Below are 14,456 nucleotides of genomic sequence, written 5' to 3'. Positions count from 1 at the left end.
TTTTTTCTGTCCACTCTTTTTCTCTCTGTTCTTTCTTTCTCCGTTCTTTCTTTCCCCTCTTTTTTCTCTCTCCCTTTCTGTTCTTTTTTACCCTCTTTCTTTCTTTCTCTCTCCTTTTTTTCTGTCCACTCTTTCTTTCTCTCTGTTCTTTTTCTTTCTTTTTTCTTTCTCTCTGTTCTTTCTTTCCCCTCTTTCTCTCTCTGTTCTTTCTTTCTTTCCCCTCTTTCTTTCTTTCTTTCTTTCCCCTCTTTCTTTCTCGCTCTGTTCTTTCTTTCTTTACCCTCTTTCTTTCTCTTTCTCTCTGTTCTTTTCTTTCTCTTTCTGTTCTTCCTTTCTTTCTATCTGTTCTTTATTTCCCCTTGTTCTTTCTTTCTCTCTGTTCTTTCTTTCTCTCTCTGTTTCTTTCTCTCTCAATTCTTCCTTTCTTTCTCTCTTTTCTTTCTCTGTTCATTATTTCCCCTCTTTCTTTCTGTTCTTTTTTTCTCTTTCTCTTCTCTCTCTATGTTCTTTCTCTCTCTCTCTCTTCTTTCTTTCATGCGTACACTACTAATCAGTAGCCTCCTTCTTATGAACGTGTTTTGCCACAGAGCGAGTGTCCGTGTGGATCACATGCGTGTCCGTGTGATCCACACGGAGGCAAGTCTGTTTTTGGCCGTCACCACAGATGTCACACGGCATGAATCGTGGGGGGGCCACTGAGACTCTTTCGCCCGAGGCCCTCAAAAACCTGGAGCCGGCCCTGATCCAACTAACAACCTTTTGACACTGCTCTGAGTTCAATAGTGGTATGCTCCACTCCCCTAGTAATTGGGACAAGAATTGCCCCATCACCATCACGTCCTGTTCCCCATCTCTTGCCACACACCTTGCCTATTTTATGCTCAATCTATTTTAATAAACATTTTACAAACAACAAAATATGTATGAAAAATGATAATACATAGAATCATAAAGAGAATGATAAGTAAGTCAAAGATAACCTGGTAGACAATAACAGTAATCAAATGGCAAACACTAACAAGGTATTCAAGAAAGGAAGTATGCTCTATATTATGTAGAAGAAAGACATAGGATAACAAAAAGAGGGAAAGAAAGACAAAGGAAGAAAAAAAAGGGGAGCAAAAAGGGGTCATGGATAAAGGGGTTCTTAAATTCTTATATACTGTGTATTAATGCGTAAATTCTTATGTAACTGTAAAAGTCTGCGGAACAAATCATGGAAATAAGGTGTGTCCTGAAATAAAATCCATCTACTCCAAATCCTTCTAAATTTATTTTTTGTTCCATTGCAGTCTGCAGACAGCTCCTCCATTCTACACAGATTGACCATTTCCTTATACCAGTCTAATATGTCGGGGGGGGGGGGGTTGTAAGTTTCCAAAACCATGGGATTACCATTTGTGCTGCTGTTAGACAAAACCGAAGAATATCTCTTTTCTGAATTCCTATTGAAGAAGGTAAAATTGACAGAAGAGCTATTTGAGGGGACCTTGCTACACTGTTTCCCGTGATTCATGGATAGCTGTCAAAAGTCTCCTCCCAGAATGGCTTGACCTTAGAGCACTCCCACTAAATGTGAATCATAGAGCCTACCTGTCTCTCGCATCTCCAACAAACCCCTGAAACCGCTGGATATATTGCCTGTAGTTTAGAAGGGTAATGATACCATCTCATAAGTATTTTAGAGTTCTTCTCTTGTGCAATCCCAGCGCTAGCAAGTTTGAGTGAAGAGAAACCCCCTTTCCCATTCCTGAGGACACAAGCTTATCTCCAAGTGTCTCTCCTATGCCTGTTGAAATGTTAACTTCTCCGATTCACCCTCTCTGCTCAATCCCCCAAAAATCCCTGATATAAATCCCTGATATAGCATATAGCTTATTTTCTTCTAAGAGCAATTTCTCAAAAAAGGTGAAGTTTGAAATCGAAATTTTATCAAAATGATGTGCCACTAGGAAGGATAGTAATTACAAGTTTTCAAACCACCTAATTTTCTACCTTGCCCATTTTAAATGGAGGACAATATTTTCCACGTTCACTACAAATGGCTGAATTTGGAGCTAACTTATATGTTATTCGTGTGACAGAAAAACACAGTTTTAAATAGCTGGCCTATAGGCAACTATTTTTAACAGCAAACTGGTGTCAATAACTTTGCTAACACACTGCAACAAAATTTAAATGGAGGCCAGAAATGGTAGAATTTTGAGCGCACGTTTATGTGATCCGCGTGACAGACAAACCACAGTTTTAAATAGATGGATTTTTAGCGCTGTAATATGGAAAGGATCTGGCCGTATTCTGCAGTGCCAACAAGCAAATGGATTGCTTTTTAAGCAAATAATCAGGATTAAGAGCAAAAAAAATTATGATACCTGGGTCTATGTCTAGAAATATCTGTAAAAGCAGCAGCAGACAGAACTGGAATGGATCCTCTTTGTATATGCATTGCAGCCTGCCACATACACTGCCTGCCTGCCTAGCACTGATATCTATGCAGCTGGATTAGTCCTCAGAAAGACTGTTAGTTGAGATGGATATGTGTATAATATATTGTGGTATACCTACACTAACTAATAAACAAGCAAATCTGTCCCTATCTCAGCAGCACCTCTCCCTACACTACCTGATTCCGGATTAGACTGTGATGAGCATGGCGGTGCCAGGTATGGTATAGACCTGATAACGCTGTGTGGCCAGCCTTTCACTGTAATGCCACAACCAACATGGCTGCGGCATTACAGTGTGTGGAAGACAATCCCTGCATGTTCATTGGCTGTCTAAAGAGCTCCAAACATACAGGGCGGTGATCCGAGCTCCCGCAGAGAAACCCTGGAAATACTGGGAGAGCTCCAAGCATCTTGAGCAGTGAGATGCTCAGGCGAGTACAGAGTAGTGGCGAGCATGCTCGCTCATCACTAGTAGAGATGTTTAGTGATACAGTCAATCATCGCGATCTGGGATCCTTTAATTCTAATGACCAGAAATGCCTGCAGATGTCAACGATAGGATCTGCTGTCACTTCGTTATCCAAACTGTATTTGTTTGGTTTGGAGTTTTGCACATTATAACCTACTAGACATCATGGTACTCCTTCGGTTATTCCAGGCTAATTTCCAATATTGATCCTTATCCACAGATGTTGGCATGGATATTATTGGAGGAAGAGTCGTCAGTCAAAACTACAGAAAATACATGGCTCTTCTGATGTTAAATGGTGAATGTGGAGGAGCATTGATTAGCGAAAAATGGATTTTAACTGCTGCTCATTGTAATGTGTAAGTATGTGCACCCTACATGACAGTAGCACGAATAGTTAGAGAAACCATACATTTTATTCTTTTTGGAGGGTCTCGCAATCATCCAATGATACACCTACACCCATTTTAAATTTGAAAGGGACTTAGATGCCAGCTGTGTTACACAATTAGCATCCGCCTGTAACAAAAGCACACTGAGCCCCAATCACTACTGGTAACCCTTTAAATGCTGTTGTCAATCTCTGACAGCGATTGCAGATGGCCCGCATGACCCTTGTGACTTCAATGTCAGCACATGTGTAAAGACCATTTACATCAGTACTGCAGTATGTAGAACAAGCACTCAGATGATCGCAGGTTAAAGGGAACCTGTTAGCAGGATTGTGCTCAGTAACCTACAGACAGTGTCAGATTGGCGCCGTTATACTGATTAAAATGATACATTGGTTGATGAAATCCGTCTTGTGGTTGTTGTTTAATCTTTATTTTCAATTTGATTTAATGATATCCTAGTGCTTCAGGGCGGCCTGTGGGGGGTTTTCATGTGGTGCTCTGATTAGGTATTCATCAGTATGTCTTCTGACAGGTCACTGATCCTTCAGTGACTTGCCCCCTAGTTTACATAAAGAGTATTACAGTATATACAGTACATCTTGGGACAAAAAAAAACTTCTGCAGGCAGGGACAGGCGGTGGCACCTGGGCTGCAGCCTAATCGCATATGTAATGAATTATACACACATTTGTTTGATGTAATCCTGAAGTTCCTAAAAAAATAATAACTGTTTGAAAATGATGCCAGGCGCTCCTGCACAGTAGCAGCTATCAGTGATCCGATAGCTGCTACTGTACAGGCGCTGTGCCATCTTGCTAGAGAAGAAAAAAAAAATTCTCCACCAAGATGGCGCTGCCAATGCCTGCGCAGTAGCAGCTATCTGATCACCGGCGCCATCTTCAAATTGATTTTTTTTTATTTTTATGAACTTCAGGATTACATCAAACAAATGTGTATATAATTCATTACACCTGCCTGCAGAAGGGTTTTTTCCAAGTTATATTTAATCATTATGTAAACTAGGGGAAAGTCACTGAGGGATCAGTAACCTGTCAGAAGCTATACAAATGAATACCTAAGCAGAGCACCACATGAAGACCTCCCCCCCACACACACACATAGAGGCCATTCCCGAGCACAAGAATCTCGTTAGCTCAAAACTGAAAGTAAAGATTAAACAACTACCGCAAGATGGATTTCATCAACCAAGGTATCATTTAATCAGTATAACAACGCTGACCTGACACTGTCTGTAGGTTACTGCGCACAATCCTGCTGACACGTTCCCTTTAAAGTCCCCCTAGGAAACTAAAAAGAAAAGCAAAAAAATTTACAAAAATTGAAATCTACTCTTTTATCCCACATTAAAAATAGAGAAATGAAAAAAAAAACCAACATATTTGGTATCGCAGCGTCCATAGCTGTCTTAGTTTTCAAAGTATAAAATTATTTAACCAGTACCATAAATCAGTGTTCCCCAACTCCAGTCCTCAAGGCCCATCAACAGGTCATGTTTTCAGGATTTCCCTTGTATTGTACAGGTGATTCAATTATCACCTTGGCAATACTAAGAAAATCCTGAAAACATGACCTGTTGGCGGGCCTTAAGGACTGGAGTTGGGGAACACTGCCATAAATGCTATAAGGGCAGAGACACACTGCCGTATTTCTCTTGCGAGAATCGCATCGTAAACCTCGCACTGGCTGTCGGCGCTCCTGACCTGAGCTTGACAGCTGAATAGTAATCCATCATGCTGTCATGCTCAGGTCAGGAGAGGTGCCGGCCAGTCCGTGCAGTGTGATGTGATTATCGCACGAGAAATATGGCAGTGTGTCTCTGCCATAAAGCAAAAAATTTGTATGCCAGAATTGAAGATTTTTGGGCACCATAACTCCACCATAAGAAGCTTTCAAAATGTCATATGTACTCTAATTTCTCTGTAATTCTGTTCTCTGTAATTTCTCTTCAGCCTGATGGGTTGACTTGGCAGTAGGGGGCCTGCTGAAGGCTCCCGCAACTGACATCTTGGTCATCCTGTGAAGCTCAGCTGTAGGCCGGGGTCACACTAAATGTATGAAAAATCGGTCCAAGTCTCGCTGCCAAGAGTTGCGCAAGTGTTCTCCGTATGGTCATCCATGTGTAATGCATTTGCAATGCGATGATGCGATTTTCTCGCACCTATGTATCCATATTACACTTGTATGACATGCGTATGGCTTTACATTTCTCACTGATTTTCCCCATTTAATGGCTCAATGGGCTAAAATGAGGAAAATGTGTGCATATTTGCCACAAAATAGACGAATGGTCCATGTGGTGTTCGAGTTTTTATCGCACCCAAAGACTTGCATTGGCGAGTCTCGGACGCATGCTGCAATTTTACACGCACGTCGAATACGCCTGAGAAAAAATACGGTGATGTGAGCTGCCTCATAGATTAACACTGGTCCAAGTACTATGCAATGTTTTCTCGCACAGCACTTGTCCGTATTCTACGGTAGTGTGACCCTGGCCGTAGGCTGAGCTTCACAAGAGAATTGGAATTTTTTTATATATTGCAATATTGTGATATCAAAGTATATAGTATAAGCAATCGAACTATTGTAGGTTCAAGTCCCCTAAGGGGACTAACAAAGTGAAAAAAAATTAAATATGAAAAATTTATAAAAACAAAGACAAATCCTCCCTTTTCTTCATTAAAAGTTAAGAAATAATTTTAAAAAATGTGGTATCTCTGTATCTATAAAATTCTAATGGTCTAATGTTTCAAAAAATATAAAATGAATTAGCCAGATCAATATACACCATAATGGGAAATATTGAAACCCCAGAATTGCAGTTCTGCGGTTGCCGCAACTCCGCCAAAGAATACAATCCAATAAGCAGTGATCAAAACATTGTATGAAGCCCAAAATGGTATCAATAAAAATGTCACCTTATCACACAAAAGGCAAGTTCTCACACAGCCTGATTGATATAAAAATAAAAACATAATGGGTCTTAAAAAATGGTGACAAAAACATTTGCTTATTTTTCTTTCCAAATTCAGAATTTTTTTTTACCACATTAGTTTGAAAAAAAAAATCTATGCAAATCTGGTTTCACCGTAATTGTGCTGAACTGAAAAAAACATGTTGCCAGGTAATTTTTACAGTATGGCGAACTCTGTAAAAACAACCCACCCATCTCCTAAAATGTCAGAATTTAGCTTTTTTTCTCAAATTTACTGCATTTGAATTTTTTCTTCTGATTCTTCCGTACATTGTGCAGTAAAATGAATGGCAGCATTCAAAATTACAGCTCGTCCTACAAGAAAAAAGCTCTGAAAAGGCTGTTGATGGAAAAATAAAAAGTGGTTAAAAAATTTTATGGCTCTCTGAAGAAGGGGAGAAAAAAACAGAAGTGAAAAAACTGTCATGTCAAAAGGGTGTAATGGTTGGCCAGGGCAGTAGTCGTGGCTGAGGTAAACAGCTCAGGCACGCCCTGGTTTTCCCTCACATAGACATGACAGCTCTCTGTCAGCATACCTGTTGCTCCATTCTTCTCACCTTCAGGGCCTTCCCCAGGTGGCTGTGCATTTTTTCCAACTCTTTTGGCAAAAAGGAAGACACAGTCTAATTCCAGCTTTAAAAAAGAAACTTTACTCTTTCGTATTCTCAGTCCGTTCTCTTCAGTTACAGCATTGACATCAAGTAACACACAATTTACCTTCTTCACTTTCCCTAGTTTCTCCCTTTCACCTTCCAGAACATTCCCGGGTTGTCCTGACCCAGTCAGCATCACAGCATCCTCCCTGTCCAGTTTCACCATCTTTGAGAGTTCCCCTGTCTGTTTCACCCCAGACAAAAGGGCATCTGCCCACATAGCATGCTGCCTCATAATGAGTGTTCTGTGCTGCCATACTTCTGTCAACTGTCTCACAACCATCTGCAGTGTAGTGCTCGGTACTGCAATATTCTGCACTGCTGTCATCTGTGGCCCTCAGGCCCTGAACGGCTGGGCTCGTGTCCTTAAATGTTACGGGGCTACCTGCCCTGTCAGGGCTACTAAGCCCAACTGACTAAAATGTCAGATGTTCCCTGGCTTAACCACAGTTAGCCCCTCCTACATTAACTATTTACATTTTGAGCATTCTATATCCCCATCTAGTGGGCCTACTAGGGAACCACGCTTGCCCTACATAAATCCGATAATAGCAAAGCATACAGAGAATTATACGGTGGACAATAATCAGTATTAAATATACATAACATGAATAAAAGGCACGCATATCATGGCTTTAGACATCCCTTACAAGGGGTTGAAATGTAAAGTGATTATTGATCAACTGAGTCTTTATTTTTGTCCAAAAATGTTCTGACTAAGGTGATTTTTAACATTTTCTTTCTAGTCACCCTTCTTCATATGCCATACTTGGTACTCATTTGCGGTCAAATGTTCATGATGAGCAGATATTCAGAATTAAACGAGGCATTACGTTCCCGCTGTATGATAAGGATCGCAAAATCAATGACATTCAGCTTTTAGAGGTAAGAAGAAAAACATTGAGAAAATGTAAATCAAGGCTGAAACCAGAACAGTAGAGTAACATAGTGAGGCAGCCGGAGTCACAATAGCGAGGAAGACGGACGAGTGCTATGCGATAAAACATTGCATAGCGCTCGGACCGCTATTAATCTATGGGGCAGCTCCAATGACCGTTTTTTATCTCGGCCGTATTATATGTGTGAATGAAAATGCATCATGCTGCGATTTGCTGCATATATTGGCCGAGAAGATTCGCCAATGCAAGTCTATGGGTTCGAGAAAAAATCGCATACCACACGGACCATCCATGTGACTTGCAAGAAATACGCACCGGTGTCCTGTGAAAAGCTGGTAATTCATGTGCAGTGTGCAGTAAAATCACACTGACAGGTTAGAAAAGAATAGATAGAATATATATATACACATAGAATACATATATATATATATATATATGTATATAGTATATAGATGTCCGTGACACTATGTGTGTGTGAGGAAGTGAAATGTGATGTTTTCTTGTTTCCCTCCTCAGAGTTGTCCCTCCTATGTTACTATGTATATTTTGCTGTATTATAATGTTTCTGATTAACGTCTGCGGTACTGCTACATAGAAATATGTATTATCACCAGTCTTTAATGGTATTGCCACATGTACGTGTTACCATTGTGTATTGTATAATATTATGTGTCTGTTGTCTATGCATAGTTAGGGTAAGCTAGTGCATCATTCGTTGGACATTATAGGAGGGCACTCTTAGTACATAGTTCCCCCATAGACCTGGTAGATGTAATTATGCTGTGGGCCACTAGATGGGGGCGTACTAGTGGGGCCTGATAGGATGTTCAAAGAGGGTTAATTGTAGGAGGGGCTGATGGGAGTTAAGGTTAGTGCTGAAGAGCAGTTTAGTCAGACGGGGCAAGGGCGCTCAAGTGTCCACATCGGCTATAGGCCCAGACAGCTCGGCAGCCATGTAATGTTAAGTCGTTAGAGCCCACGTTACCCATGGCCACTGCGTGTCTTAGCAGTGGGCCAGAACAGGAAAGGAAAGATGTGGCGTCTCATCGCCTGGGCCAATGCTTTTAGAGCAGAAGTTGGCTGGACTAAGGAGATGAAGGGAGTTGGAGCTTTGACGAGATCGGTACAGATGGGTCGGATGCTTCACCAGGGGCCACCAAATGTAGTGACTGATGAATTCGTGTCTGGGGCGAAACAGGCTAAAGGAAATGTCATTATAGCGAGGTCAGGCCAAGAAGGAACTGGGAAGCAGTCTAAGTCAGGGCATGGCCTGCACAGAAGTGACAACGAGCAAGGGAAAGATGAGGAAGCAAGCAATTGTTATGATATACCAACTGTGGATGTAACATGCAAAATCCTAAGTAAAGATAATGTTAAAGTTGTCTCGGACTGTGTTTCCATTGATGGGGGACCTTTATGGTATGGGAAGTGCCCGAGTGAAGCTGGATCTGGAGATGCAGGTATGCTGTGGAGAAGAGTATTGTTTCATGTAGGGGAAGGACTGGACACAGCTGCTACAGTAACACAGGTCACGACTACAGTCCCGTCCCTCCCTTACATGTGTATTTATATTGAAGAGAAAGATAGACAGAAGAAAAGCCGGTAATTAATTTTCCGGCTTCTGTAAAATCACTGAAGGAGCCGACAGGATAGGAGAGATGGATTACATACAGTAAATCCATATAGAATAGGTAGATATATAGATTTTTAGTGACAAATACAATTAGTATAGGGTGTGTGCTAAATTGTAGACATGTATTTAATTAATAAAAGATTATTTTACAGAAAAAAAATGGCATGGGATCCCCATATAATTAATATCCAGCAATGACTGAGATGAGGGCTGATGTTAATAGCCAAGAAAGGGCCCATGGATACTGGCCCCCCTGGCTAAAAACATCAGCTCTCAGCCTCCCTAGAAAAGGCGCATCACTAAGATGCGCCAATTCTGGCACATAGCCTCTCTCTTCCCACTGCCCTGTTACGGTGGCATATGGGGTAGTAGTTGGGGGTTAGGCCCCTTTCACATATCTTTGGCGTCAGTCACAATCCGTCGGCTCGACGAATCGACGGATCCATCGCAGATTGTGAAAAATTGATGCAACGGATCCATTTTTTCGCCGGATCCGATTCGGTAGATAATCGGCTCCTTTCCATACAATCCGTTTCAGCCCAGGCCTTGGTCCCGCACTCGCTGCCGCGTTTATGCAAGCCACCCCGATATAGTGGTGACCCTGAGTTGTGTCTCGGGTTTTTGAATCAGTGCCGTTTGCATTTTGAGTTTCTGCCGCAGCAATACCCCACCGATCGTGCTAAAATAGCCTTTATAGTTTCCTACTTAGAGGGGAAGGCGATTGCATGGGTGAATCCCCTTTGGGAGTGTGATGATCCACTCGTCTCTCAGCTTTCCATCTTTTTGGACACCTTCCGCAAGGTGTTCGACGAGCCGGGTCGCCTTGCTTCCACCACCGAGTCCCTCTTTAATATCTGTCAAGGTACTTTATCGGTTGGACAATATGCGATATGTTTTCGCACCTTGTCCTCATCTTGGTTGGAATAATGATGCCCTCCTAGGGGCCTTTTGGCATGACCTGTCCAGTCGGATCAAAGATGAACTGGCGGGCTGAGATACCCCTACCATTTTAGAGGACCTCATCTCTCTCGCGACACGCATTGATTTGCGCTTCTAGGAGCGCACCCATGAGTCAGCCAGAGAGAGAGGGCCCTCTCACCTTTTTCTCGTCCACTCGCAGTTCTTCTCATCCATTACCCGAGTTATCTTCTGTAGATCCCGTACCTGAGCCTATGCAGGTGGATCATCTCGAGATAGCTCAATGGCTTTGTGAGAAGAGGCTGGCACAAGGGCTCTGTTTTTACTGTGGGAATACCTTTCTTCGCTCATGTCCCAGGAGGCCGGGGAAGCTCCTCCGCCTGGGACTGGTAGGAGAGGTCTCCTCAGGTGTATGTGATTCCTCTCTTCCCCTGTCCGTGTCCATTTCGCTGAATTTTGGTTACAAGAGTTTTTCTTTGGAGGCTATTGTGGGCTCGGGCGCAGCGGGTAACTTTATTAGTCTCGAGGCAGTTAAAAAGTTTCGGATTCCTGTCAGATCCCTGGAGATGCCTAGGCTGGTAGTTCCGGTTGACGGTAAGCCCTTGCAAGATACCGTTATTCAGGTCACTGAAGAAGTAGAGCTGCAGATTGGCACAGGTCATCGGGAGAAAATCTCCTTCCATGTATTGCCGACTTCGTCTCATATTCTTCTTCTTGGTCTTCCTTGGTTACGGACTCATCGGCCGACTCTGGACTGGCGATGTACTCCGTTGGGGACCGGTCTGCCAGAAAAGGTGCTTACTATTTGTTCATCCGATGAACTATGCCTGCCCGTCTTCTGCACCTACAGGTCCGCCGTCAGCTTACCGGTCTATGACTAATGACATTGTCAAGAAGGGGGCTGAGAGTCAGTCTCTACTTCAATCAAGCGACCGGTCCAAGGTAATTACCGTGGCTTCAGTCAACTTGATGTCCCAGCTTCCGAGAGAGACCTTTGTGGCGGAGAATAACCGAAAATGAGTGTTATGCTGGGGACATTCATCTCAGGTTGCCGGCCATCTTGGTGTCAAGAAGACTCTCTCCCGTTTATCCCATTACTATTGGTGGCCATCTATCACTCAGGATGTCAAAGACTTTGTGGCTTCTTGTCTGTCCTGTGCCAAGAACGAAGTACCCAAGCAACCATCCTCCGGCAGCTTGCTTCCTCGGGCTGAGTTGGTATTCTACTTTATAACCGCACCAGCGCTTCGCCCTCCAAGCATCTCAGTGTGCCTCTACCGATACGTCCTGTCTCAGGCGTACCTGTCCCCAACTCTCTGTCCATAGAGTTCTCTAGGGTATAGCAGGAGACCAGATTTTCTCTTGGAAAAGCTCTGGATCGAATAAAACCACATGCAGATAAGAGGCGCCTGGATTCCTCTCCTAATGACAAGGTGCGGTTTTCCAGCCCTACAAAGAAGGGGCGTAAAGGGGGGGTACTGTCATGCCATTCTCACCTGGAGGTGGGACCTTCATGCTGCGCTCATCTGGAGGCGGGACTTTGGTCCCGACGTCATCTCTTCCGGAGCCGCGGTCAGTCCAGGGGTCCCGTCGGGTGCGCAAGAGCACTTCTCGTACCCAGGCTCCCACCTCCTCCATGTTGGGTGTGCGCTTGCACACTCTTGTCAGCTCAGTCTCCAGGTCTGTCCTCTCTATGGTAATGGAGGACTTGACCCGGAAGCTTTAGTGGTCATGTGCTATATCAGGCTACCTCCCCTTATGGGAGGTGCCTGATTATTGTTGTGCTTCCTGGCTTGGTCTGGTGTGTCCCTGCCTGGCTGTGCACTGTATTCAGGCCCTGTCCTATACTCAGCCATGCCTCTCAGTACTCGCTCTGAACCTGCACTCTGTCTTGGACTCTATTGTGCCTCTTGGCACACGCTCTGAATCCGCTCTCTGCTTTGTACTCAGTTGTGCTTCCTGCCGCACACTCTGTCCCTGTACTCTGTTACACCTCCTGGCACACCTACTGCCCCACTCAGTACTCTGACATGCTCCTTGCACGCATCCTGTTTTACTCACCCCTGGACATACTAGTTGCTGCACGCCATACGTGCTCTCGTGTACCCGTCTTGCACTATCCTGTATCTAGCGCACTCCCGTGTACACACCCTGTGTTCCCGAGTACACCCTGCACCCCCCTGCAGACACACTCACGCGTGTCTCCTTTGAGCCGGCCACCTGGTGGCAGCAGTCGTGGTACCTTATCCCCTGGGGCTTGCTCCTGACACTCCCTGTATAGGGGGTGGTCCTCACTAGGCCAGCTCACCCTGGGAGGGTTGGTGCCATGACCCAGAGGGTCCACGCCAGGAGTCATCACATATATATACACATAGAATACATATATATATATACATATATATATATATACATGTCATTGAGACACACACATATATATATATATATGTATACACATATATACACACATATATGTACACATATACACACATATGTATACACATATATATATATATATATATATATATGTCAGTATTTAATCAATTTAGTAGTTTGTGTTAGGAAAAATTTGGAACTCTATGGGTTAAATTTAAGGCTATAATCGTGGAAAAAAATTGCACAATTTTTTCTGCCAGAGAGGGAAAGCCAGTGAGTGAGGGCATATATTAATAGCCTAGAGACGGACCATTGTTTTTGGGCCCCCCCGGCTAAAAGAAATCTGCCCCCAGCCACCCCAGAAAAGCCGCATCTATAAGATGAGGCTTTTCTGGCACTTAGCCTCTCTATTCCCATGGCCTTTAGCGGTGGCTAAACTTTTTCCCACGCTGTCAGTTCACCTCAGATCAGCCGGGAACTCCGCGCAGCCTCACCGACGACAGCTGATGTCACTGAGGCTGCAAGGAGTCCCCGGCTGACCGGAGGTGATCTGACAGCGTGAGAAAAAGTTCCAAAACTTTCCCACGCTATAGAGTTCACTTCAGGTCAGCCAGGGACTCCGCGCAGCCTCATTGATGTCAGCAGTAGTCAGTAAGGCTACGCGGAGTCCCTGGCTGACCTGAAGATTTTACATCATATATTCAACACTACAGATTTACAAAACAGCTTTATTCCTCCTGCACCTCATGCTCCTTCTTTTTACACAGCTTCCTCCTGCACCTCACGCTCCTCCTTTATACGCAGCATTTTTCTGCAGCACAACTTTTCTCCTTTATAGTCGCCTCCTCCGGCAGCACCTCACACTCCTCTTCCATATAAAGTACAATTGGAAACACTTGATCCTGAGAGAAATTGCACTAATTTCAATAAAGCATATCATATACACAGCCTACTTCTTCTGCAACCCCACACTTTTCTCCTTTAGACCTCGTTCACACGTTATTTGGTCAGTATTTTTACCTCAGTATTTGTGAGCTAAAACTTGGAGTAAAGAATCAGAGGAAAAGTATATTAGAAACACGTCATCACTTCTGTATTTTTCTCCCACTTGCGGTTTTGGCTTATAAATACTGAAGCAAATTACTGACCAAATACTGAAAGTGTGAATGTGGCCTTATACACAGCCTCATACTTCATCAGCACCTCACTTCTCTCCTTTTCCCATCACGCCTCTCATTTTTCCCCTCACTTCTCTCATTTTCCCCATGACATCTCTCATTTCCCCCTAACTCCTCTAATTTTCCCCCAAACCTCCCATTTTTCCCCTCACTCCTCTAATTTTCCCCTCACTCCTCTCATTTCCCCCCTCACAGTTTTCATTTTTACCTCACACCTGTCATTATCTGATCACTCCGCTATTTTCCCCTCACTCCTCTCATTTTCTACTCAAACCTATTCATTTTCAACTCACACCTCTAATTTTCCCCTCACTCCGCTATTTTCCCCTCACTCTTCTCTTTGCTCCCTGACTCCACTATGAGCACAGCAGTGTAATCCATGAGACTCCTCCCTTTCCCTTGAAGTCAAGCCTCACAGGAACAACTCCATTCTAGACATGCCTAAGCTAGATGTGGCCTGTGCCTGCCACACACTGATACTCTGAAGGCAGCGGCCCTG

At 43.7% G+C, this 14,456-nt stretch overlaps 1 protein-coding gene across 1 annotated transcript in view; it reads left to right on the top strand.

The window, feature by feature from the left end:
* Positions 1 to 14,456, top strand: part of LOC141072655 (granzyme A-like) — a 111,290-nt gene that overhangs the window by 27,981 nt on the left and 68,853 nt on the right. The window contains exons 2-3 of the mRNA XM_073559954.1: positions 3,137 to 3,275; positions 7,703 to 7,841. Of these exons, the coding sequence (XP_073416055.1) occupies positions 3,137 to 3,275; positions 7,703 to 7,841 (278 nt within the window). The remainder of the gene's footprint in view (positions 1 to 3,136; positions 3,276 to 7,702; positions 7,842 to 14,456) is intronic.

The sequence above is a fragment of the Dendrobates tinctorius genome, unplaced genomic scaffold (genome assembly GCF_039654945.1).
Source record: "Dendrobates tinctorius isolate UK_male_01 unplaced genomic scaffold, ASM3965494v1 ptg000285l, whole genome shotgun sequence".
NCBI classification, from domain to species: domain Eukaryota; kingdom Metazoa; phylum Chordata; class Amphibia; order Anura; family Dendrobatidae; genus Dendrobates; species Dendrobates tinctorius.
The sequence above is the reverse complement of the archived record's forward strand: the minus strand, read 5'-3'. Positions and strand labels throughout refer to the sequence as shown.